General features: G+C 47.2%; 1 protein-coding gene across 1 annotated transcript in view; it reads left to right on the forward strand.

Moving 5' to 3' along the window:
• The window catches only part of TOX2 (TOX high mobility group box family member 2), a 91,505-nt gene extending 67,246 nt beyond the window's left edge, over positions 1-24,259 (forward strand). Inside the window, exons 4-8 of the mRNA XM_026862163.1 lie at positions 3,198-3,425; positions 13,451-13,531; positions 15,379-15,786; positions 17,921-18,051; positions 23,143-24,259. Of these exons, the coding sequence (XP_026717964.1) occupies positions 3,198-3,425; positions 13,451-13,531; positions 15,379-15,786; positions 17,921-18,051; positions 23,143-23,179 (885 nt within the window). The 3' untranslated portion in view covers positions 23,180-24,259. The remainder of the gene's footprint in view (positions 1-3,197; positions 3,426-13,450; positions 13,532-15,378; positions 15,787-17,920; positions 18,052-23,142) is intronic.
• Positions 24,260-24,535: the final 276 nt, after the last annotated feature.

Raw genomic sequence — 24,535 nt, forward strand, 5'->3', positions numbered from 1 at the left:
TGCCACTGGACCCCACTGTCTGCCATCTCCCAGAGCCCATGTCACACAGCTCCAGACAATTACCTGGGAGCTGAAATGTTTCATGTCAGCAGAAAATGAGTTTCATTCACACCAGGTTCTCTCTCTCTGCCTCTCAGCATCACCCATCTGGGGCCGCAGGAGTCACTGGGGAGGGAGGACATGGCTTTGGGGTTTGATCGTCTGTTTGTGTTGAGCCAGTGATGCCTGTGGGGGTGGGAAGAATTTGGCGATGTCCAAATTACGACAACTTTCAGGGATTTTAATTTTTCCTAATTCTAAGGGCATGCCCCATCATTTTTTCTGCACTGTCAACTACCCAGCAAGACAGATGGAACAGGAATGATGTATTTGATGGAGGAAGGAGACCATAAGTGTAAAGAAAGCAGCAGAACCGTGGTGTGGCCTGCAGGTTTCTGTTTGCTTTCTCTATCTACACAGCTGCTGTATTCACCCTTCGGTCATTTTTCATATGGCCATTAAGGGCCTTTCTGCAACAAGTCATCAAAGCAACATTTAACAAGCAGAAATTAATCTTGTGACCAAGAAGCTCACACATTAAAGAATAGAGTCTGATGCCAGCAGGTAGTTCAGGTCCAGCAGGTCCTCTGAGCTAGGGAGCTCATGAGTTTAGGAGCTCTCCCAGCCTCACTGATGCATTTACCTGCCTCATCGCTTCAGGGGGGTGTACACATGCACGGGAAGGAGAGGTGGTTACAGCCTAGATTCCAGTTAGATTAGCGATCTCTCTGCATAGTTATTAAAATCATGGTGTCCGTGAGGTTCCTGCTCTTCACGGGTTCAACATCTAAGAAGGCACCAAGCCACCAGTTTATGGGATCACATCTGTGTCCAGTGAATTGCCCCAGTCCACATCTGGTGTTAAACATACCTTCTGCTGCCTCTCCAGAGCAGGTCCGTGTAGGGGCTGGTGGCTACACACTTCACCCTGCTGCACAAGCCTTCACGATCACTTTGAGCATGGCTTAGCCCTTGGGGGATGCAGTTGCTCTGGAGCAGCAAGGTCTTGGCTCACCGGGGCTTTCTTTTAGCTGTGAACGTGGCTTAGGTTGTTCAAGCATCTTCTGCAGTCCAAGGCTGGGCTGTTGTTTCATCCTGTGCTGCGTCACACCTGGTAAACCCCAGGAAAAAACAAAGTCCTGATCTGCTGTGCTTCCTCCTGGGAACTGATGGCTCCAGGCAGCCTTTCAGGCAGTGTCTGGTTTCCATAAATACTGTCTGCCCCTTGGTGCTGCCTAAGCAGGACCGACTGTAAAACCACTGTCACAGCTGTGTTGCATTGCGCCTGTTCCCAGCTCCTTTGCTTGGTCAACGGCTGTGAGGAGAGCAAGTCCCCCCCATGGCACTTAAGTGAATCAAACAGGATTACAGTTAGTTAAAATACCATCTCACTTGCTAATGGGCTGAAGCCCTGTCATGAAATTTTTTTTCTCCTAATAAGCTGGCCTTTCACCTCCAGGCCTCCCATTCAAGCCCAATTGGGCAATTTTAAATTAAACACGATTTTTTTGGTCTCTCTGCTCATTCACTAATGGTCACTGTCTGTTTGACAAATGTCACTGCACTGATACTGAACTTAATGACCAGTCAAGAGCTGCTGAGCAGAGAACAGGAGTGCTGCTGCCCTTTCCTCCCTGTGCCTGGCCTGTGCCAGCTGAAGTGAAGCCTCTTAAATCCCGGTGCTTCCAAGCACACAATCAAATCAGCAAATCCATCATGAGAAAAGGCCTTTTGCTCCCAGCACTCACTGGGACACATAGTTTTCACAGTGGCTTGATGTTTAGACCTGTGTCAATTGATTTTTTTTAAGGTTTTTTTTTTAGACCTCTAAGTGACAGGCTGGACAACTTTCTAAGTAATACAATTCGCCCATGTACCTGGTAGGGCAGGGACTGCTGAAGTCAGGTAGTGGCTGAGCTCTTGTGCCTGAGCACAGCAGGTCTGCAGGCAGAGGTGCTGGCGCCCTGTTTGCCCTCGAGGATCCAGAGTGCAGCAGCCAACTGGCAGCAAACAGTTTTATTCTCTGCTGTGTTTAACCTCTGGTGTATTGAGTGTTTCCTCCGCTATAAAATAAGGGTAACAGTGCTTCCCTATAGTGTGAGCTTTCACTGACCACTGTTAATGTGTTGAGAGCTTTGATGTATGGCCAAGTGCTTTCCAGGGGTCTTTTCCTTTGCACACCATCACAGAGGCTTCTGCAGTCCCATATATTCAAGAGGCTGCCCAGGGCATCCCAGCAGAGGCTCAGCCTTAGCATCTTCTTTCTGTGCTGCCTTCACTGGAAGCATCCCTGTTTCCAGCCTTGCTGTTTTACTTCCCAGCCCAGTGGCAGTGTCTCGTGCTGAGCAGCCACAAAGTCCAGCTACTGTTGCCTGTGTCCTGCTCCCCTTGTTTCAGCCACTCACAGGGCACTGAGTGTGGGTGCAGCCTGACCTAGTCACCCAGCTGCACCCAGAGCGGCTGTGAAGAGTGAGCAGTGCATGCAAAGTGTTTCATACATAACATTAAAGTAGTTTATTTCCTGGATATTTTTCCTGGATAGGGGTACATACCTGTTAGCAGGGTGAAACAAATTTTGGATGACCCCAGCGTAATGGCTGCGAGTGTCCTGCCTAGAGCATGGGGAGGCAGAGCCACCAGCACATGTGTGGGTGAGAAAAGTCGGAACCAGCTTGCAGAGGAGGATTATTAGGCTGGAAATCACAAGACATGTGGAAGCTGAGTTTGGAAAAATTCATAGACTGCTGAAGGGATCTGGCTGGGAAGCAAGGCATTTGTAGAGGTCCCAGAAGAAGATGAAGGAGTGAGTTAGCTTGTGATGCCAGGGAGGAGGAGGGGGAAGGGGGGTGACTGAGGATGAGTGTCTGGTAAGCCCCAGCTTTGGAGCAGGGACCACTGGAGCAGCAAGGGGTGAAGCCAAGTTGTGAACTGGGCTGTGTGGAGGCACCCAAGCTGGCCTCAGACACCCACCTGTAGTTTGTGTAATGATCCCAGAGGGTCATAGGGGCCAAAGAGACCCCCAGGGCTGCTGCCCTCCTCTCCACGCTGGGAGCCCTCTGCCCGTGCCCTCTCTCATCCTCCTTGCTAACAAGCTGTAGCAGGGACACATATTGGACTACACCCTGCTGACCACTAAGTTCCATCTCTTGGTTTTGCAGGTTACTGGAGAGAAAAGACCATCAACAGACCTGGGCAAAAAGCCCAAAAGCCAAAAGAAGAAGAAAAAGAAGGATCCCAATGAGCCCCAGAAGCCAGTGTCAGCCTACGCCCTGTTTTTCAGAGACACGCAAGCAGCCATCAAGGGGCAGAACCCCAATGCTACCTTTGGAGACGTATCAAAAATTGTTGCATCAATGTGGGACAGCTTGGGAGAAGAGCAAAAGCAAGTGAGTTACTGATCTCGGGGTTTTTTTTCTTTGAACTGTTAAAATGTATTTTTCCATGGTACAGAGCATCAGAGCCTCCCCAAGCACATTTGGAGCATGGCCAGGGGCTTAAACAGCCTGAAGTGTACGCACAGAAACGAAGCTATTTTCAGGAGCGGTGCTGAAGTGCTCACTGCCACTCGAAGCGATGCTCGAGTGGTTTGCATGCTGCACTCCCAGCCCTGAGCCGGTGTGGCAGCGATGTGACCTGGCCCTCGGACGCATCCTTGGGGTGCCCTAGACACCCGCACGCTCCGAGGAGGGGAGTCTGACCCATGTCTCAGGCAGAACAGGGATAGGGCTGCAAAAGGATGCGCTAAGTTTGCTTTGCCTCTGCCCCCTTTTTAGAAAAATCTCTGTTGTTACATGAGGAAGAGCAAAATTTTATAACAACTAATTATTCTTGATAAGATCATAATTTGCAGAAACATCAGTGGTCTGTCCCTGACATGGGTTTTTTATAGCCTTAGACAGGACATGAGTTTGTATTCGCTTATTTATTTACAAGGAGTGACGGCAAACCAGCTAAAAACTTAATTCTCTACATCACTGGCCTCAAATCTAACGTTAATGCTTAGAAACTAGATGTCTGAAGTGGCCTCGCAGAGGAAACCTTTCTGCCCCAAAGCTGTCAACTGCTTTCATTCTACTTCATACAGAGACTTCTATGTCCTGCTTTAACTGTTTTGTTGATGCTGAATCAGTTACAAAAGCCAGTAATTGCTTGTTGCCTATTGAGAAAACCCCAGGGAACACTTTCCATGGCAAGTATGTCTTTTTATCAGGCAGAGCGAGATCTGACACTGTGATGTGTCTCTGAACCCAAACATGCTTTAAGTGACAATCCCCATGAGCGGTGAGCCCTTCTCCTAGAGCCTGGCTGCCAACTTCAGGCTGGCTCCATGTCCCGTTGGGTCACCATGGCCAGCATTCGCAGCAGCTTCATTTGGGGAGGGAGCAGCAGGGAGGAAAACGCATTTAAATTGAAGTTATGCTAGGAAATAGTCTTGCTTTCCACCCTGCACCATGTTGGGCATCATCTCAGATAAAAGCCCTTTTGCTAATCCATTTGGAGTCTCCATACTGTGCAAAATGTTGCTTTAATGTTTTTATGATCCTCCCTTTTCTCCTCTTTGGATGGATCGCTGGGGGATCATGCAGGAATTTCTCGTGCTGAGAAGGGAGGAAGATCCCCTCCTTGTGCAGCAGGCTGACCCCAGACCCACTGCCTGGGAAGCTGCAGGGCAGGGGCTGAGTTTGGGCTACTGGTGCAAGGCGTAGGAGGTTCAGAAGTGCGGAAAAGCTTTTTTGTCACCTCTTTCTCCTGCTTTCATCCTTCCCAACGTAATGGTCTGCCTCTCCCTTACTCCATCTGGTTGCAAATAGCTGTGTAGATTGGGCACTGAGCTCAGCTGCAAATGTGGTTTATATAATGGAAGTGCTGGTGCGACCCTGACTCAGCGCAGTGCAAATGCTCAGCTCTTAATTAACAGCAGGGATTAAACCAGTCCGTTTATCTTCCCTGCTAACTCTCCCTTCTTCTCTTTTATGAGATAGTAGCAGCCTTGCCGTCTCTTTACACACGCTTTCTAAGTGGATCCATTTCTCCCTCTGTAATTGATTTAATTAAGTCATTTGTTCCTTGTCTGAATGCTTAAATATTAACTTCCTGGCTTTGTCTCCAGCTGTATACTTTTCTCCCACGACAGCTACCTCCCTGCCCGGGACTCCGGCTGGAGGGACACTATTTATCTTTGGCTCTGGGACCGTATTGCTGGTTTGTGCGATGTGGCACGTTCACTCTTGAAGTGTTTGGCTGGAAGAGAGTTTATTTAGTCCCTGTTTGCTTTCCTCTGCCAGCATCCCCAGTTAAGTTTGTTTAGATTCATAAGGCAATGGAAAGGAAAAAAGGAAAAGAAAATAACAGCATTAAAAAAATATCTCTAATATGTGAAAACAAGTGCCTAGGCTGTCCTGCAGATCCTTTCTCCCAAGGACTGCAGGACATGATGCATTCATGATGAAGGCAAGCAGCCCATGCCAGGCGCTTTCTTGGCACATCTCAGGAGGGGATGGTGACTGAGCAAAACATATGCAGCAGTGGCCAAAATCCTGCTGGGATCTGGGAGTCTAGGCTGCACTGGACCATGGTTCGGCTCATCACCGAGCAGGAGCATCATTCTCTGGGGAGGGTTGGAAAAGGGAAGTGTTTCACCTGGTGCACTGTTCCTAGGTCTATTGTCAACAGAATTTCTTCATATTCTTACTGCAGAAAGAAGTGCAGAAGACAGCCTGAGGAAAAGCCAACACAGTGATGACAAAGTAGGCAAGCAAGAACCAAATCTGGATGCTCTTGTTCAATTATGATGAAGGTTTTGGTTAAAGAAAGTTTCCCCTCTTCCTAAAATGAGAAAAGAGGGTGGATTTGAGGCTGTAGGATCTGATTTAGGGCTGGCCTATGGTCCCAGGCTTGGATCTCTCACAGCCTCGAGACGTTCAGGGTGGGGCTGGGGCATCATGTCTCCAGAGGGCTGATGTGCAGACCCCAGCCCCACCATGCAGTTATTAAGCAGTCCTTTACATCACTGTAGTTTCTGCAGCAGATGAGATCTACAAATCTTATTTTCCACCTTGCAGTGGGCCCAGTGTTTCCCCAGCCCTGGGTGTGTTTTGGTTCCTGTCTGTGGGAGAGCAGCAGGCGGAACAGTCAGGGAGCAACTAGGGAGGGGGTTCAAAGCAAGCTGTCCAATAAACCCAACCTCAGCCAGGGCGTTCTGGGCTTGTGATCCCCTGCCACGTGTCAGCAGCCCTCAGCACGCGCCTTGCTGTGCCTGCAAACGTGTCCATCCATCCCTCCCTACTCCATCGTGTACAGAGGAGTTATGCAGAGCGTGGGGTGGCCTCTGGGCCAGTGCCAGAGGGATGAGGAAACCCCAATGCCAGTGGCTTGTAGCCATGCTGCCAGTGCAACACAGCCAGTGCCTGGGGCTAGGAAGGGTGGTCCTGTGCACACACACACACACCCCTGCCCCCAGCAGGCAGAGTCTCAGCCCCACAGACATGTGGAGCATTTCTGCAAGCAGAAACAAGATGCCACCTCTTTGCCAGGTATCTCAGGCCAGCAAGCGGAGGGTTAATCCTCTGCCATTTGTGCTGCTAATGATTATATGCACTGTAATATCAAAGCTGTGGCTATTTATTTGCCATTGAGCAGGTGCTGCTGCTCCCACAAAGCAAATTTGCTTTCTCCTCCTGATGAAACAAGCAAAATAAAGGTTGCTCACGTCCCATTTCAGATATGGTTTTTCCCTGTGCACTAGCTGAAAGACAAACACTGAGCGGGAACCGGAATGCATATTATGCAAGAAACCATATAATCTAGGAGCATCTTTGATTTGGCTGCTGCTGTCACAGACATGTATTTCACAGAGAGGCTTCCCCCCCCCCCTTTCTTTTGTTCTTACTGGTTTATCATTTGTGCCTTTGTCATTTTGTTCCTTCTTCTTCTCTTCTCAGCCTCTTCACAATGAATCTTCATTTTCCCTCTGACACACTTGTATCTAAATTTCCTTATTTCCTGCCTTTTTTTATTTATATCTGTTGCCTGGTGATTTGATCATGCTGTGGAATACAGGATTAGCAATCTCCGTGTCCTTGGGTACTGCTCAAGGACACCTGTTCGGCAAAGCACCGTTTTCTTCCCCATTTTAACCCCTTCCAGTGTGGCCATGCGTGCATAACAGTAATAAATAACAATACCTTTAAATATCTTCAGCACTGCATTAGCAGGATGTTGTAATCTTCATTCTTCAACAGCTGGCGTGGCCCTTTCTAAGAAGCTTACATGGGAATCTGAAGAATGTGACTCAAGGGAAAAAAAATATTAATACGTACTCTTTGAACTTTGCAAATAGTTTAACAGCTGTTCCTGTAGAGATAGCTTAGACTTTGGTGGAGAGTGAAATGCTAATTCAGCCATTATCATCAAATGGGGTACCTGTCGTAGTAATCCGCCTGCAGCTCCAGGTCCCTCCTCAAGGCTCACAAAATCCCTTTCCTCAGTGTTATTTTTCTTCATTAGTAGATACAGACCAGCGTTCGCAGCGTTATTCAGCGAGGTTTAGAAGGGCTGCCTGATTTGAGAGAAGAATTTGAGCCCTACATTGGAGCAAACTCTGCTAATTCACTAGTCATGGGCATAGTGTTCAGCCTGGTCCCAGCTCGTGCCACTGGCAGGGCTGCAGCTCCCTCCGCCCCTTCCACAGAGCCTCCAACTCTGCCACAGGGCATCTCCGCTCCAGAGCAGGTGACACCCAGCCCTGGGTAGCTGTCCTCTCTCAGGGGGATTACACTTGGGTCGTAAGCCTGGAAACTCTTCAGAGCATATTGAGAAGACACCAGCGGGATTTGCTCTTCTGTGCCACGCTCTCTTATTCCCTCTCTGAGCACCTTCCTGTTGCCCACTGTATTTTGGGGGAAAAGGATGCTGGTTTGGAGCCTGGTGATGATGGAGCATGGGGAACAGTCCCAAGCTGACAGTTGCAGATGTCTCTGGAACCTGCTTCTTTTCATTAGGAAATCTAGCAACAAATTCAAAGCACTGGGTCAGTGTTTCCCTAGAACCTGGAAATTCGGAGCAGAGACATCAAGAAGTTCCTGAGCAATCTGCTGAGTGAGCCTCAAGCTAAACCAGGGCTTCCCATCCTAAGTCAGCAGCAGCAAAGTTGGACAAAAGCAGCATTTCCAGTTGAGTTTATAAGTGCGGGGACATACTGGGGACACAAAGGTACTGGAGTTCTTGTCTGCGATAGCCCTGCTTCACCAGGACAGTTCAGTAATGCTAAGTGACTCAGTGGCCAAATGTTGATGAGATTTTCCCATACAAATGCACAGCTTGGAGAATAACACGGTGTTCACACTCCAGGGATAAATTACCCAGCAGAAAAATTCCTCACTCAGCAGAAAATAATAGATCACTCATCTAATCAGATCCATCTTCTCGCTGAACCTGATGCATCACCTGGTGACAGGACACCTCGTATATCTGCAGTGGGACAGAGGCATCTGGAGCCACCACTGGTTGGAGTTTCCTGCTGCTGCCCCAAAGCCCTGGCAGGGAGGGGCTGGAAGAGTCCAACCAGTTGCCCTGACCTGGAGGGACGTTTCAGGATCTTTTAGGTGTCAAGGAAAGCCATGTACCAGAGATGGATGAAGGCACCGATCCCAAACAAGTTTTCAAGAGGTCTGGTGGAGACCAGGATAATGACGGGGAAGATGTGAATGGTCAGAACTGCTCTTAAAAGCAGCTCTGAGGGTGTGACTTCTCCTCTTTGAGAGCAAGATCAGAAGTGCGGAAGATGAATGTTGTGTGCTTTTCATTGGAGATTAGAGGTTGGATTTGTCACCCTCCTCCTCTGTTTCATTTGGAGTCTTCCATGCGTTGTCCTGGGAACACACTTGTGCCCTCACATGGAATGATAGCTGACTTACACCCAGGTGGCACCGTGAAGTCAAGGCAGAGGAAAGCAGGAATCTTTCAGGGTGCTTTAATCAATGGTAATTGCTACTTGATTATGGGTTTATCCACTCATTCTCCAAAGGACTGCTTCACAGCACTATATCTCCACCAGGGTAAAGGAGAAGTTCTCCTGAAACCATGCAAATAGTTCTCATAGCCAGTCTTTTATGTAGGTGTCTTCAGGGATGTCAGATACTCAGCAGCTCCTGTGCCGTAGCTGGGAGAGCTTGAGGGAAGTGAAGCACCACTTAACCAGCAACCTCATGATGGGCATCATTGACATGGGCCTCCCCTGTCTGAGCTTGTTGACGTCAGGATTTAGCAATCCAGACTATAGGTAGTAGTTTGAAGGAGATGTGCTGAGATTCACACGGTAGTAGCTCGAGTTAGTTGGTTTTAATGGTGGGGAGGGACAGAATAAGTCTTCCCCAAGAAGGGAGCAGGAGGGATACAGAGGAGAGTACGAGTAGGTGAGGAAGAGTTGAGATAGAATAAGGATGACATATGTGTTTGCTATATGCATTCTCAATGGCTGTGTGGAGGCCGTGCACAATGAGAAGGGTGGTGTGGCAGACAACACCATGCAGGGAGGAAGTACATTCGAGTCATCTTATGAATAAGCCATAAATGATGATGATCCCGAGAGATATCTTGCTGTAAAGTGTATAATAGTTACAAGAAAAACCCTCCAGATTTACAAGCAGAATAAAATCCAAATTTATACATTTGGGGGGAAAAAAAAACCCAGTCATGGAATCATAGAAAGGAGGGCAAGGAGAGACTTAAGAGGTCAACCACACCATACTGCTGCCTGAAGTCAGGATCATCTCTGCTTAAGCCATTCTTGATGGGTATGTGCCTAATCTGTTCTTAAACCCTCAGTGGTGGAGATTACACATCTCCCCAGGCAATCTCCTCCCGTGCTTAATTATCCTTACTGTTAGGAACACTTTCCTCTTGCTTAGCCAACATTCCCCTTGTTACAATTTAAGCCTATTGCCTCTTTAGTGGATGCAGAGGATCGTTCAGTGCCCCCTTTGCTGTGTTGCATTTGGAGGCTGTGGCTCCTCTTGGTCTTCTGACTAAACTGAGTCCTTCAGCTCTCCTCCTGGAGACCTTTCCTGCACTTTTCACCTCTTGTCTCCTGGCAGTCTATCTCTTTTCTGAAGCAAATGCCCCAAACTCCATTTAAGATTGCATCAGAGACCTTTTCACTTGGGATCAGTGGACCCCTTGATTTCTTGGGGAGAGTTTGGGTTCTTTTCATCATTCCCCAGGCTGGGGAAGCAGCATTTCTGCTGAAGCAGGCGGGCCAGGATGCAGAGGTTACCGATAACAGCTCCGGCTGTCATTCAGTGCCTGCACGACATGGAGCTGTTCGTGGGCGTCAGCGGGGTTTGGAATAATTGTCTTCTCTAATTAACTAGTTATCAAACAAGAACATTTCATTACGGTACAATTACTAGCTGCTTTGCTGAGACACAGAGGTGTCAGGATTACGATCCCAACATATGCTTCTTACAGCTCTGATTTTTTGTTTTCATAATCGGTAACTATTTTTGCTCCCCCCCAACCCACCCACTCGCTTAATGACTAATGAATCCTCCTGCTAACAAATAAGGAAAATAAATCATCAGGCATGGCAGGTTAGAAAGAAAAACATGCAAAATGTTTTGAGGATCCTTAAATCTGATAAATTACTTTGAAATTAAAATCCCAGGGAGAAAATGGGATTTAATTAGAAAGTAACATGGTTTTGTCAAATGTTTAAATTAAAATTTTAAAGGTTATAAATACTGCACTGGAGCTGCCTTTACACAGAGGATTCGTGAGAAGTTTTGTTGGGATCCGCTCTTCCCACGTCAGCACGGCGTTTCCCAGCATCGGGCTGCGGTTCTGCTGCTCGCTGTCCTCAGTGGAGCACTGTGTAGGTGCAGGAAGCCCCCCGCATGCAGGGCAGGCGCCCGCAGGAGACCCTTGGGGATGGCTTTTTACCATGGGGGTGGTGAGACCCTGGCACAGGCTGCCCAGAGGGGTTGTGGTTGCCCCCTCCCTGGCAGGGTTCAAGGCCAGGTTGGACGGGGGTTTGGGCAACATGGGCTGGGGGAAGGTGTCCCTGCCCATGGCAGGGGGGTTGGAACTGGGTGATCTTTAAGGTCCCTTCCAACCCAAACCATTCTGTGAGTCTATGGTCACAAAGCAGATAATCTATCAGGAACCTTCCAGAGCTGGAGAGAGCATCAGAGGAAACACTTGCCCTTCTCTGTAGCCCTGCTCGTGGCCGGGGCTGGGGCAGGGGCTGGCCTGAGCAGCACAGAGGGTCCTTTTTGGAGCAATCCCCTCTCCCTTTGGGAGGCTGCACTACGGCTGCCCCTTCCCAGTCTTGCTGCATCAGACACCACCCAGCAGCTCTTTCCAAATGCAAGTGAGCACAGCACCCACTCACTATCTGAGAGACAAGGACAGATGAAGAGTGAAAAAAAAAAAAAAAAAAAAAAAGGTGTAGCAGAAAAAGCAAGTGATGGGCACAGAATTTATTGGTTCTTCATTTATTTGCATTTAGGTTAAGGAAGTCTCATCCACCTGCCCTCTCACTTTCCATAAATTTCAGGTTTTTCTCCTGACAAGTCTACCTATTAATTGAATTTGTTTCCACATAGCTGTGAATACTTTGATTTTCTACTGTCCCAGATTCAAAAAAAAAAAAAAAAAGGGCAAAAACACTCTTGGTATTTTGCTGTTGCAGATTGCAGAAGGAAAAAAAAAAATAATGTTTTCACTACATCACCACCCAGCTATGGCCACTGTTACAGTTTTCTGAGACACAGGAATTCATATTTCATTGCTGTGCAGGCATCAGGTACCACATCTGAGAGCATCTGTTAGCAGCAGTGCTGGTGGATGTCCCACCTTTCTGTTTCACAGTAAATGCTGTGGTGGTAGCACCAGTGTCGCTGTGATGGGCATTGGACATAAGTGAGGTGAGAATTGCAGAAAAAAGTAATAGCTTTTATTAGAGGAACAGGTACAGTTTGAAGAAATAGTTGCTTTTCACGGGCAAACTCTTCTTCAGGCTGACATTTTGAAATGTAATTTTGTTCTGAATGAAGCAAATATAATACTTCCTCAATACCATAAAGCCAAAGACAAACTTAGGAAAAAGCTTCCGTTCAGAAAATTACTGTCTGAGTCCTCCAGTGTGTCAAGTCAAAATGTTTCATTACAGGAGTCTCTCTGATTTAGAAATGAAAATAAGGTTTTCAATCCATTTTTAATAGAATTTATCTGTTCTCATTTTTAACTGAAATTCAAGTAACTGGGTAGTTTAACTGCTGAAAGGTTATTTTCCCTTCGGAGGTCAGTGTTAGGAGGGACCCTGGGGTGCTGCTATGGCCCTGGAAATTTAGCAAGAAGCTAAATATCCCTTCTAGGCACTGGTGTTGTGACTGTTGAAAGCTGTTATTGTTTTTAAAGCAGAACTAAATGTATGCAAATCTGTTCTAATTGAAATCAACTTTCCATGCGCCACTTGAGAAAGGCTTTGAGTTTTTAGCAGAGGAGAGGGCTGATGGATATTTTTATTGGGAGTTTCTGATTTTTTGCTGAAATTTTTATTCTGTTTTAAAATATTCTTCCTGCTTTCTTGGTTTAATCTGTTTAAACCCATGGGGATTTACATGGCTTGAGACAGGCTGGATCACACCATTATTTTTATATACGTGGAGGACCAAACTCTGGGCAGAAAGGGGACCAGCACTGTGAAACAATCATGAAGCGTGTCTCATTATGGGGGAGAGATAGAAGGGTAAACAATAATTCATGCTTACAAAGCTTTTTTTTTTTTTTTCCTTTAGGGTAGGAAACTCTCCATATACTCGCTGTTTACTTGAAAGGCCCAGCTCCCCAACTCATAAGATTAAGCAAAAATCTCAGTTTTATATGATGAGAAAGCACTTCCCAGCTGTCAGGAGTGCAGAGAAGAGCTGGAATTTTGAGCTCTAAAGGCTTAATAATGGGAAAGCCAAGAAAACAAATGAGTACTTTAGGATTTCTGATGTCTCACCACTTTTTAAGCTAGTCCTATCATTTGGAGATTTTGTCTCTTGTCTTACTCTTCCAAGAGCCTGGATCACACTCTCCCCCAGTTCCTGCTGGGAAGTGATTTCACTGAGTTTGCCCTATAAAATGAGGCTATGTGTCACAGCAGACGTGCATAAATATCTGCCTAGGCATGCAGACTGCTCTGGCCCGCAGTGCTTCCAAAAATCCCAGCGTGGTCCAACCCAGGGGGCTCTATTTGCTTGATTTGGGGTAAATTCCTCTCCAGCAGAAAGGAGTTTTTCATGCACATGTGCATGCAGGAATGGCCTCAGCAGAGGGGGGTCCCACTGAACGGGCAGGGTGCAGCCAAGCCCAGAAGCACCTCATTCTACTTTACTAATTATTATCCACTGCTTGGTCCTTTCAGGCGTACAAGAGGAAAACAGAAGCTGCGAAGAAGGAGTACCTGAAAGCCCTGGCAGCGTACCGGGCCAGCCTTGTCTCCAAGGTACAGCCCACACCCTCAGGTCGTGGGACGTGGCAGGGCTGAATCAGTTGCAACTCACGGGACTCTCTGGGGAGGAGCAATTTGATAAGAAGCACGGTGTAATCATGCTATCAGAACTGATACCAGCGTTAGCCACCTTCCCAAGGAGCTAAAAGAAATGCTCAGCAGCACGTTTAGGGTGGGCACCAGGCTGCCTTCTGCCTTTAGCACCCTGAAACGAGACCCCACTTTGGGGTGTCATGAGAAGGGGAGGGGTGACCCTGCTCGGAGACGAAGGGGTCCCCGCTGCCGGTCCCCACCACCAGTGGCTGTTCCTCGGCTGGCTTCAGGGTGTGAGTGCAGCAAACGAGGGAGCACTGTGAGGGCAGGATGAGGCTCACCATGGGTGACACCGGGGACTGGCCCAGGGGAAGGTGATGCCGCAGCCCTGGGCTCCTGGGCCAGCGCTGGGCAGCAGCCAGGGGCCAGCACCCTGCCTGCCCCCTGTGCCAGGTACGTGGGCTGTTCCGGCTGCTCAGGACCCTGGGTCCTGCTTCTCCCACGCACACTCAGCCAAGAGCAGGGGTTTTAGGGAGCAAAACCCATAAGGGTGGGTTGATGAATGTCTGAGCTCATACCTGCTTAACACAGTGCTGTCAGGCAAAACCCAGAGAGCCCAGTTCAGTGCCTAGTAGTGGCCTTTTGGGGTATTTCAGGTTCATACGGGAACTCCTGGTGCGGCCAGGCTGCACCTGGGACAGTGCCGGCCCATCCCAATCCTCCAAACGTGGACAGCCATCCGAGGAGACCTCACACCTTGTCCTCCTCCATGCCTTCAGGACATGGACATTTGCTGCCTGGGAATTTAGGGTGGCTCAGGGGGTTGTGCTGCCCTTGGGTTGTATAGGTATCAGTTTGTTTTCCCTTCAGAGCTTCTCCTTGATACTATACCGCACCCTCAGTACTTGATCATTGCATTCAGCTGCCATGGGAAATAATGTGATGTCCCAAATCAACCATTGTCTGCAGAATCCATGTGATTTTGGTGGTGAACTGGAAAGGCTCAAAGCCAACCGTTAACAGAACAGCAGCAAGGACAAAAATAGGGAATGGAAAGAATTGTTTGGGGGTTTAAAAGCTCTTCTTGGTCTCTCTGGAAACCTCTGAGGGTCTTGCCTTAAATGTGCCTAGCAGCAGTATGGGGCAGGTAGCATGGAAGGCATGGAGTCACCATGCTCTGTGGTTTCATTTTTCTCCAGTGACCAGTTCTTTGCAGAAGAGCAATTTTTTTTTTTGAGTAAAACAACACAGTGTGATCCTGGCTGCCAGGTGAGAAAGAATCTGGAGTATCATTATAGAGCCCATTGCAGGATAAAAACCTCATTGTCCAAGCCAGAAAATGTCCTGTTGTTGTTCTCTTTTTCCTTCAGAAATGAGGCCACCATTGTCCTGTGCATTATAGACCCCACCAGGGCTGCAGGGATGCACAAGATTAGGAAAGCAGTTTTTACTGTCCCATTCATTTTCTATGGGAAGCAAAAGTGATTTTGTCACCCACCTATGTGGACCTAAGGAGTGAGCTGCAGGCGAGCAGTTTACCTCCACACCAGTTAATGCCCCTCCCCTGCTCCAGGCTCTGCTGAAGGCACAGTTGAGTTACTGGACTTTAGTTTCCCAGATGTGGCTACTGCATGCAGCCTGTGGTCACCCAGCGAGCCACTGGGCTGGAAGGCATGTGCTGGCTGGTGGGAGAGGAGCAGGAGCCACAGGGACTCCGGGTAGCTTGCTTGGATGGACAGATGTCTCGGGATACATAACGATGTTTCCTCTCTTCCTTCCTCATCACCCTCCGTTCTGTTTTCCCACAGAGCTCTGCCGACCAGGGGGATACCAAAAGTTCCCAGAGCAATCCACCTTCCAAAATGATCCCCCCCAAGCAGCCCATGTACCCGATGCCGCCGCAGGCTTCCTCGCCCTACCCTGGCCTGGGCTCGTTCCTGTCCCCATCGGACCTGCAGAACTACCGTGGCCACCCCCACCCCAGCCTCTCCCGGACCCTCACCTCCAAACCCATGCTGCCCAGCATCAGTGCCTCCCCACCGCCCTCCTTCCAGATCAGCCCCCCCCTCCACCAGCAGCTCTCCTTGCACCACCCGCAGAGCTCCCTCCTCAGCCAGCCCCTCAGCATGCAGCAGGTCCCCCAGCAGCCCCTCCTGTCCCCCCCCATGGCACTACAGGTACAGCCCCCCATGAACGCCTCGCCTCCCGGGCAGCAGGTAGGTGCTCAGGGGGAGAGAGGGTTTGCAGCATGAACCGCACCATTTCCCCTCTTCCATTGTTGGTTTTTGGATGATTTGGGGATGTCGGGTGTAGATGGTGTCCCCAAGGGAGTCTTCTCCTGGCCCATCAGCTTGCAGATCTCAGATTTTAGGGGTGACTTTTTCAAGAGTGTTAAGCTGGGAGCATGAGCACCCCCACAAATGGGCCAGAGTTGTGCAACTTGAGCAATGAAGGAGAAGCTGCAGGAATTGGGGATGCCCCTGGTAAAAGCTCCTTGTGCACGTGGTCCCCCAGCCTTGTCTGGGGGGGTTTCGCTGATGGTCATCTGAAACAGTGGGTTGGGTAGTCAGTGAGAAACCCCTCTCACAATATTGTTGAGAGAAGCAGGGGCTGGAAGGGCATAGGATAATAGCAGAGATCCAGGGGGTTGCCAGAGAAGGAGAAAAAGGATAGAAGGAATGTCACAAACAAAATATAAAATCAATATTTTTCTAAAGACTGCCTGGCAATAGGAGAAAATCACTTTTGTGGCAGAGAGCCGAGAGCATGCAGTGTGTGCTTGCATGTGTGCTTATACTAACGGCATAGCAGCAAAGCAAATCCTATAGATGGGTGCTATGAACATATAAAACCCGCTGAAGCAAACCATCATTAGCCATGCCCAGGTCAGCCCGGCAGCCCACGCGCAGGGAGCCAGCCTGTGGGGTCAGAGACTCTCCTCTTTAAAGCTGATATTATTAAAATGTATCTAGAGGAAAAATTGGCTGTAACAAAAACCATTTCCTATACCTTATACTTGCCAGTATACGAAAGAGGAGATGAGTGGTTTCCAGAGTTTCTCCATCTGGAATATGAACTGGACAAACTATTCACAGTAGAGGACATATGCTCTGAATTCACAGCTGCTACCATTTATTTGATGATACTTTTAACTGCAGTATTCACCCAGCTGGATGAATAATTTGTGTTTCACATGTTTACTAGCTATAAACCATGAAATTCATACAGTACTTTAGCAATGAACAAAGCTTTCTTTCCCATAATGTGACCTATTTAGTTGGGGGCTAACTCTGAGAAAACAGAAATTGTTAATTTAGGAACAGATACTGCAGTGGAAGAAAACCAAAGGAGAGCAGGGATGTGAAAGCACAGTTATGCCTGACCATAATAAAAAAACAGTACATGTGGGAAGGTCAGATCCTTAATCAGATTTTAATCCTCAACCTGCTCAGGGTATTCCAAGTAATTTCTCCAGCAGGGTGATTGGGCTTTAGCTCTACATAACCAAAGTGGCTTCTGTAGTTCAGTGGTAGCCTACATCCAGAAATGAGCATAAAAGGAAAATGAGCATTCAGAAATGAGCATAAAAAATAAGCATCCTCAGAATCACTTTCATGGGGTAGTTGTTACTGAGGGCAGCATTTTGCTGAAGCTTCATTGCATGTAAATTTGTGTATAAAAAAGAAAAAGTAAAGAAAAAAATACCTCACACTGCCCTAATTTGGATATTTTGTAGAAAATCTTGGTTTTAGTCAGGTAACCACCATGGCTCTTGTTTATATACATTGCCTAATGTTACCTAATTAAGCCAGCCCCCAAAAATCCAGAAAGCTGATCAGCTTTCAGGTAAAACAGTCGTGCAGCGTCCTTGTGCAATTGCTGGCGGTGACAGCTGATGGAGAGAGCATTGCTTGTGTGGATGTTCCTTACCTTGTTGCTGTACGCTGTGAGGGGCTAACGCAGTACTGCAAAGAGGGCTGCACCTGCAGTGGAAAACGGTTCTGACTGCCAGGCTGCTGGTGCAAAGGCTTTCGTGGCTGCATGTCTTCTGCAGCCGTTCACCACACCCCCGAGGCAGAAGACCCTGAAATACAAGAGGGGGCAAGAGGGATGGAAACCAGATGTTGCTGCATTGACACCTGCTTGCAACAGCTCGTGTCCTGCAAGGTCCCACCGTGGTGGTTTCAGGTCCTGGGCTTGGACCCGCTCCTGTCCCTGGGGCTCCCCTGCGCGCTGCACTGCCGCCTTCCCGGGGCAGCGCATGGGAACTTGTTTATGCAATATTATCAGATCTGCTGTTTCTCCTGCTGTGTATACTCCTGTACCCTTCCTTTCCTTTCCACCCTGCAGGACTTCTCACATATTTCATCTGAGTTTCAAAACAGTGTTGGACCCCGTTCGCCTGGTGCATCAAACCCTCCAGGAAGCACTGAGTGGGACAACGACTACCCCAGCAGAGAGTGTGGGATTAACCACTGCAGGCCAGTAGACAAAATAGCACATTGCTAATGCCCTTTCTATTATCTGAACTGTGACAGTGTACAACTGCTGAGAATCTGCCCTAAAATGTACAGCAAGCTGGTCGGCTAATTATGGTAAATGAAGTTCAAGGCTTTCTCTTCTCTGTAGGCTCACTGAAGTGATGCTGTGGAAGCAGGTAGCTTAAAAATCACAGACAAATTCTTCATTGGGCAGGAAGAGGTTTCCTTTTTTTTCATTTCCATCCCCTTAGCAATGGAGGAGTTGGGCACGTTTCATTCTAGAGCAGGCCTGGGAAGCCCCGTCCCTCAGGCAGAGTCGCCGGAGGTTTGAAGGTGGCCATGTCCATAAGCAATGTCATTCTGTTCCTAAAGTGGTCACTTTTATTGCTGAGGCCACAACCTCCCACAGTTTTCTCTAGCAGTGTGTCCCTTATTGGTCCTGGGGTTTCACCACAATAGTGTACAAAGCTTCATCCCCCCAGGAGCCACACAGTGTTCCAGTCCCCTGCACCGTGCAGCAACAGGCCACAGACATGTGCACAGATCTTCCCTCTTACGTCCTACAAGCTCTGGCATGAATGTGCCAGCTTCAGTGCTGCTTGAATCTCCCAGTAAATAAAAACATCAGGATAGTCTTAGAGCTGGAGAAGAGGGAGGGTGGGAAAGCCATTTCCAGCCCCTGCCTAATCCACTGCTCTTGGCTCAGCAATAATAGTTTGGAGACTGCTATTGTGCTCTGTAAAACAGGCACATGGCTTGCTGGGAGAACAGGTAGGGAAGGAGGCTTGGTAGCTTCTGAGTATTGTTTGATTTACTTGAAGTACTGGAACACAGTGCTTTCACTGGAGATAATAGCAAGCTCCCAGCCTTTTCAGAGCACAGCTCCTGCCTGTGCCAGCAGTGCTCTTACAATTGCTGGGCTGGGCACAGACTGTACAGACATTTATTTCTTTCAGAGAAATAAATAACTTGCTGAGCCATTAGCATATCGCTGCTGTCTGCCTGCCTGAGGGGGCTCAGCTCCATGGATTAGTCTAGACTGTGCCAGCAACCTTTGCGTGGTCCTTCCTCAAGTGTCTAGAGACAACCCGAAAGAAGGAACCTGTTTGGGACTTGATCTTACGGGCAAAATGCTAAAGATGCTTGGAGGATTATGGCACATGGATCCCAATTTCCAGAGGTGCTGAACAGAGGCAGCTCCCACAGAAATTAGCCCCTCTAGAAATAAGCATCATTACCTAGGGGATCAGCTGGGAAGACATTTGATTTCCTCTGCAAATCCCGCTGCCCGGGCCCCATGCAGAACACTCAGGGCACTCTAGAAACAGATGAAACCCTCCCGTAGTAGTCAGGATGGAGTTTTGTGTTGCTAAAACAAGCTTTGTGACATCTGGCTGGAGTGCCGTATTGTAAGCAGAGAGCCCATGCAATTCATGATCAAAGCTCATGCATTTCATGCCTTTGTCACAGCAGAAATATCGAATTTCATGGGTTTATCGCAGCTTCCTGGAAGAAAAATCATTCTAAAACCAGACAGATTATGCAGAGACTTCCAGATAATTATTAGAGTAGATTATAGCAATGAACTCAGATGGATATAGATCAGTACTGCAGAGAGTGCTTAGTGCACCAAAAAATGTTGTAGTCTCTGTTAAGGAAGGAGCCCGTCTCCCATGACTAGAGACACACGAGCTGCTGGCAGCCCAGCAGCCAAAGCTGGCTTGTTCTCATTCTACTGTGAAGCCTGGGGCATCAGCAGTGCCATCCCCTCCTGCTACCCCCTGGTATTTGCTGCCTCAGTGCGTGCTCTGCATTGCGTGTAGCATCCACACACGTTTGTAGGACTGCAGCCCCAGTGCATCTCAAGGTTACACTCATGTCGGGAGCAGAGATGATCTGGTTCTCATCTTCCTGCCTGTACTGCTTTCTCCAATGCACTTTGCACTAATTTGCAAGCGACATTCAAAGTCACCCTTGGGCTGCTCCACGTCGCCTTGCGCTGAGCTGGGCGTGAGCATGCGGGGTGAGCTCTGTGCCTGAACCCCCCCGGTGATCCAGGGCTTAGGCAAAGCAGTGGCAAAGGGAAGGCAGAGCTTTTGGGGTTTGATTCATCAGTGCAGTTTTAGGTATAATCGGGAAGTCTTTGGATCTTGTAATTGCCCATTTCAACCTCAAAACTGCATTCAGCTTAATTGCAAATTAAAGCAGCACTCTGAGGAGCAGAATCAGTAACTGCCTGGAAAGAAAAAGGATTATTTTCTGTTGTGATGTGGCTCATCTGTAGAGTCCCAGATTGCTGCAAGAGAGGATTGTACCAACCTCCCCAGTGCACAGGCAGTGCTGTCTTGCTCTCTGGGTTAGGATTTTTATTTCATGCCTGACCTTGATATTTCTTTAGCTTGCAACATGTGTTGGCACTGAGTTAGCTGGGGTAAAATCTCCCAATTCTACATTTTTTTTTGTGTTTGTCATCCAGACAACTTCTGAAAAACTAACAAGGTTGTCTTTCTCTCTGTCCTCCATCTACTAAAGGAACTGCTGTAGGTTGTTGGTTGGTTTATTTTCCCCAGCCTATCAGTGCTAATTAAAATGCCATTAAATGACACTTCTTCCCTTATGCCCTTCAGATTCTAGGATCCTGTGAGCAGACACTCCTTAATTCATAACTCAGCCATGTTGGAGAGAGAGTTTTAAATGTTTCTTAGCTCATGCTCTCCCCATTCTTAATGATATTGTGCTCACTGACTTCCAGCCAATTTTCCTAGCTCCTTCTGGGCTTAAGCCCAAGCTGTCCTAGATTGATAGCAAAGACACGGGTAGCATTTCTCAGTTCCTGCTTAGTATATGACTATCACTTCCCACAAGCAACTGCAGCATACAATTTTACTGCTTTTTGCCATCATATCACAAACTACTTATATAGTCCCCTGTCTCCCTCACCTGACAGCCTGGTTCTAACACTTGCTCTTTCCCAGGCACTCCCTGAATACCTGTGTTTTGCAGTGACTTTCTCCAAGGGAACTAACTCACCTATATCAAGGGTGCAGTTCAGTTTACAATCACTTGCAATTCAGTCTTGAGGCAATTCCTTGAGGCACCTCACTTGGTTTTTCTGCCCTGTCTTCTGATTACAACTCTTTCCATACCAAAAGCTGTCTTCGGGGGGTTTCATTTACATTTGTCTCCTAGCATTTTGGTGATAACACTGAACTGGATTCATCTTTCTATGTCCTTCCTCTCATTTGCAAGGCACAGATTAGGTTCTTTTTAGGTATCATCATTTAGCAACTTTTCTCCTTTCTTCCCACTCTCCTTTGGGCTAAAAAATTGGATGCTCTCAGTTATGCCTTGTCCAGACGCATAAACTGTGTACAACCACTTCATCCAGACATTTATAACCTCACTAATGCCTGCTAACAATGAAGTGATCATCTCCAAATGGGGGAATTTTCCAAATCAGAAAATAAATGAGCAAACACTGTAAAAAGGCAAGGATAAACCACCATAAATGCACTTAGTTTGGATTCAATTATTTATGGTAATACTTTGTAATGAACTGGGAAATGCTCTGCAGCATATTTTGTAAAATTAATGAAGTTTTAGTACTAGAATACCTCACTGCTGTTCTGTGGCATTAAATCTTTGCTGAGTGCAGTAGGGAAGACTCTGCATTTTAAATGCAGATTATGAAAAGTGGAGATTAACAAAGTGCAGACTCTTCTGCACTCTATCAGAAGACAGCTCTATCAACAACAACATTACATTGCTGTTTGCTATTTCCCTATTATTCCACTCACAAGCACACTCACGCCGGAATCTCCCAAAGCTTTGTAATGTTCTTCACCGCCTTTTAAGGCCAAGATGTCTTTATGGAGCCAGTGGTATTCCCATCAGGTCTGTGTAGATGATAAAACCTGTTAAAATGCCTGGATTTCAGAGCAAAATCCACATAGGACGTCAGCCAGGGGAGAGGGACTTCAGCCACCCCTCTCTCTACTGTGTCCTGAAAAAAAGAGCATCTGGGCTCCCTCTTAGGATGCTGCTGATGGCAAGTTGAAGGTGCCAACCAGCCCACATGGAGGGTTGAAGCACCGGGTACTACAGGCAGTGGTGATACCTCTCTGCCCACGGGGCTCTCTCGGTGGTGTAAGCTGGCTTCCCTCTCCAGGATACACCTGGATCTCTTGAAATCAAATTCATTGCTTCAATCATGTGAACAATTCAAGATCTGGCGGGCCAGGGATGTGCAGAGCACACAGCCTGGCTGCTGTCCCACCAGCCCTCCTCCGTATAAGGCAGCACCACAGTCTTCCTTGGGTCCCTTGTACCTCCTGCTGTCTTCATCAGACCCACGGGAAAGATCAGCTAATCCTGCTGTCTCAAAGATTTTTTTTATCCCCTCACTTCCTGATTAGTATTTTTTCTACTTGTACTTATTTTGGGAAAGAAGGAGAAAGGCATCAAGCAGATGGTGTCTCCTGCTCCCATGCTCTTCAGCCATGAAACTTGCATAAATCCTCCTGGACACCCACAAGCATCTTCAGGCATAAGCCCCTCAGTTATATTTTTGAGACCCCCTGTTCCTTATGTAGTGTCAGACTGACACATTTTATCCAAAAGCAAGTGTACATTTTCTGATCCCTGTGGCTTAGCCTAAGGACAGTGTGATGAAGAAGGAAACTGGTGGCCAAGGGGCTGATTCCAGCCCAGCACTCCACAACACGATGGTGGAGCTGGTACTGGCATCACGCTGGCGTGCTCTGCAGGGAGATCCAGAGCTGGCCCTCCCCTGCAGCTCCAGCAAGAGCAAAACTTAAGCCACAGGAAGGAATTTGTCTTAGCTCTTATTGTTGAAATTCAGGAAGAACTAGAATTGCACCAGGCTCTTACTCTTCTGCTTGCTTCGTCTCTGCACACCTGTCCCTCGGTGTGGAACACTTTCTGGTTTGCATTATGGAGTGCCATAAAAACCATGGCCCAGCTGAAAACAGGTGTGCAGCCGGGTGTGCAAGTGCTCATTTTGGCTCCCCCAGGTGACTTACTATCTGTTTCCCTGCCCGTCTTACCTTCTGCCTTTCATTTCTCTTACAGCATGCTGCCAAGGGACAAGGCACTCTACCTCACCTAAAACTCAACATCTCTTTTCGAGGAGGCTCAGACGAAGGACACTTGAGAGGGTCTATCTTACAGACTACTCAGAGAGGCACCGAGCAAGTCGTACGGACGAGAGAGCTACCACTGCACCTCGTCGCTGGCTTCGTTTCCAGGCTCTAAGAGCAGTTTTCTTTTATTATTTTTGAACTCTAAAATCTACTTTCTGTGGAAGCCCAAAACCTCATAAATCATGAAGAACAAAAATTTAAAAATAAAAATTAAAAAAAAAACACAAAACCAACACAAAAAAATAAACTAAGGACACCATTTTTCTGCTTGCCATCAGCTTAGCTACAGACTATTTTCCTAGTGAACTGCTTTTAGATGCAGCATAGGCCCAGGTCTGGTGTCCTACAGCATTAGGCCAGCTCAGTAGGAGGATGCACTCTTTTGACTTGCTAACAGCACTAAACTTTGTGCAAGAAAATGTGAAGTTTGTGTGAATATTGTACATGCAAAGGCCTTGGATGTCTGGCAAAAAAAATTAAAAAATAAATAAAAACTATTGCTAAGTAGGTGAGGGGAGAGAGCAGAAGGCAAAATAAGAGAGGAAAAATGTGAAAAAGATCATGAAAATATAATTTGTTGGATAGTTGTAAGTAGTTTACTAAGTGTTTTAGAGCTGTGCTAAAGACATCTTTAAGATTTTTTTGTGAAAAAAATTAGTAGTTTACTTTATAGTAAAAGCATTTTATATTAATTGTAGCACATTTTTTAGTTATACATAGAAGGGAGATGTGTATAAAAAAAAGGACAAAAAAAGCCTGCCAAACTTGTTTCTATTATTTGTACAGCAAGAAATGGACAATTTATATCCATGTTGTATGGCATTATTATATTTTTTCTGCCATATGTCCATCTATTTAAAAATTGCTGACAATGATTTTTGTCTATTTATGAAAAATTAGAGAGCATAATTACAGTTTCTCATAAGGTGCATTTTTGGGTTTTTTTATTTTTTATTTTGTTTGACGGTGTTGCTTTCGCAGCACCTGGCACATTCGGTTCACCATGCTTATCTTACCTTTCTTTATAATAAAATATATGAAAAATAGAACTAACCAGTCTCTCCTTATTCTGGGGGCACACCCTGGAAATATCCCAGCCAGCGAAGTCCTTACCTTGTCCTTGTCCTCCACAGCTTTCTCATCCCTTACTCCTCTCCCATCACATTCTCAATTATTTTCTCTTTCTCACCCCTTGATCTGGGCCAATACTACTTAATTAAATATGTCAGCAACCACCTGCAGCAATGAAAGCTATGACTGAGCAATGGCAGGCAATAGTTTTTTCTTTAATTTTCTTGGAAAATACCAACTTCACACTCAGC

The sequence above is a fragment of the Athene cunicularia genome (genome assembly GCF_003259725.1).
Source record: "Athene cunicularia isolate RWA chromosome 20 unlocalized genomic scaffold, athCun1 chr20_part1, whole genome shotgun sequence".
NCBI lineage: Eukaryota > Metazoa > Chordata > Aves > Strigiformes > Strigidae > Athene > Athene cunicularia.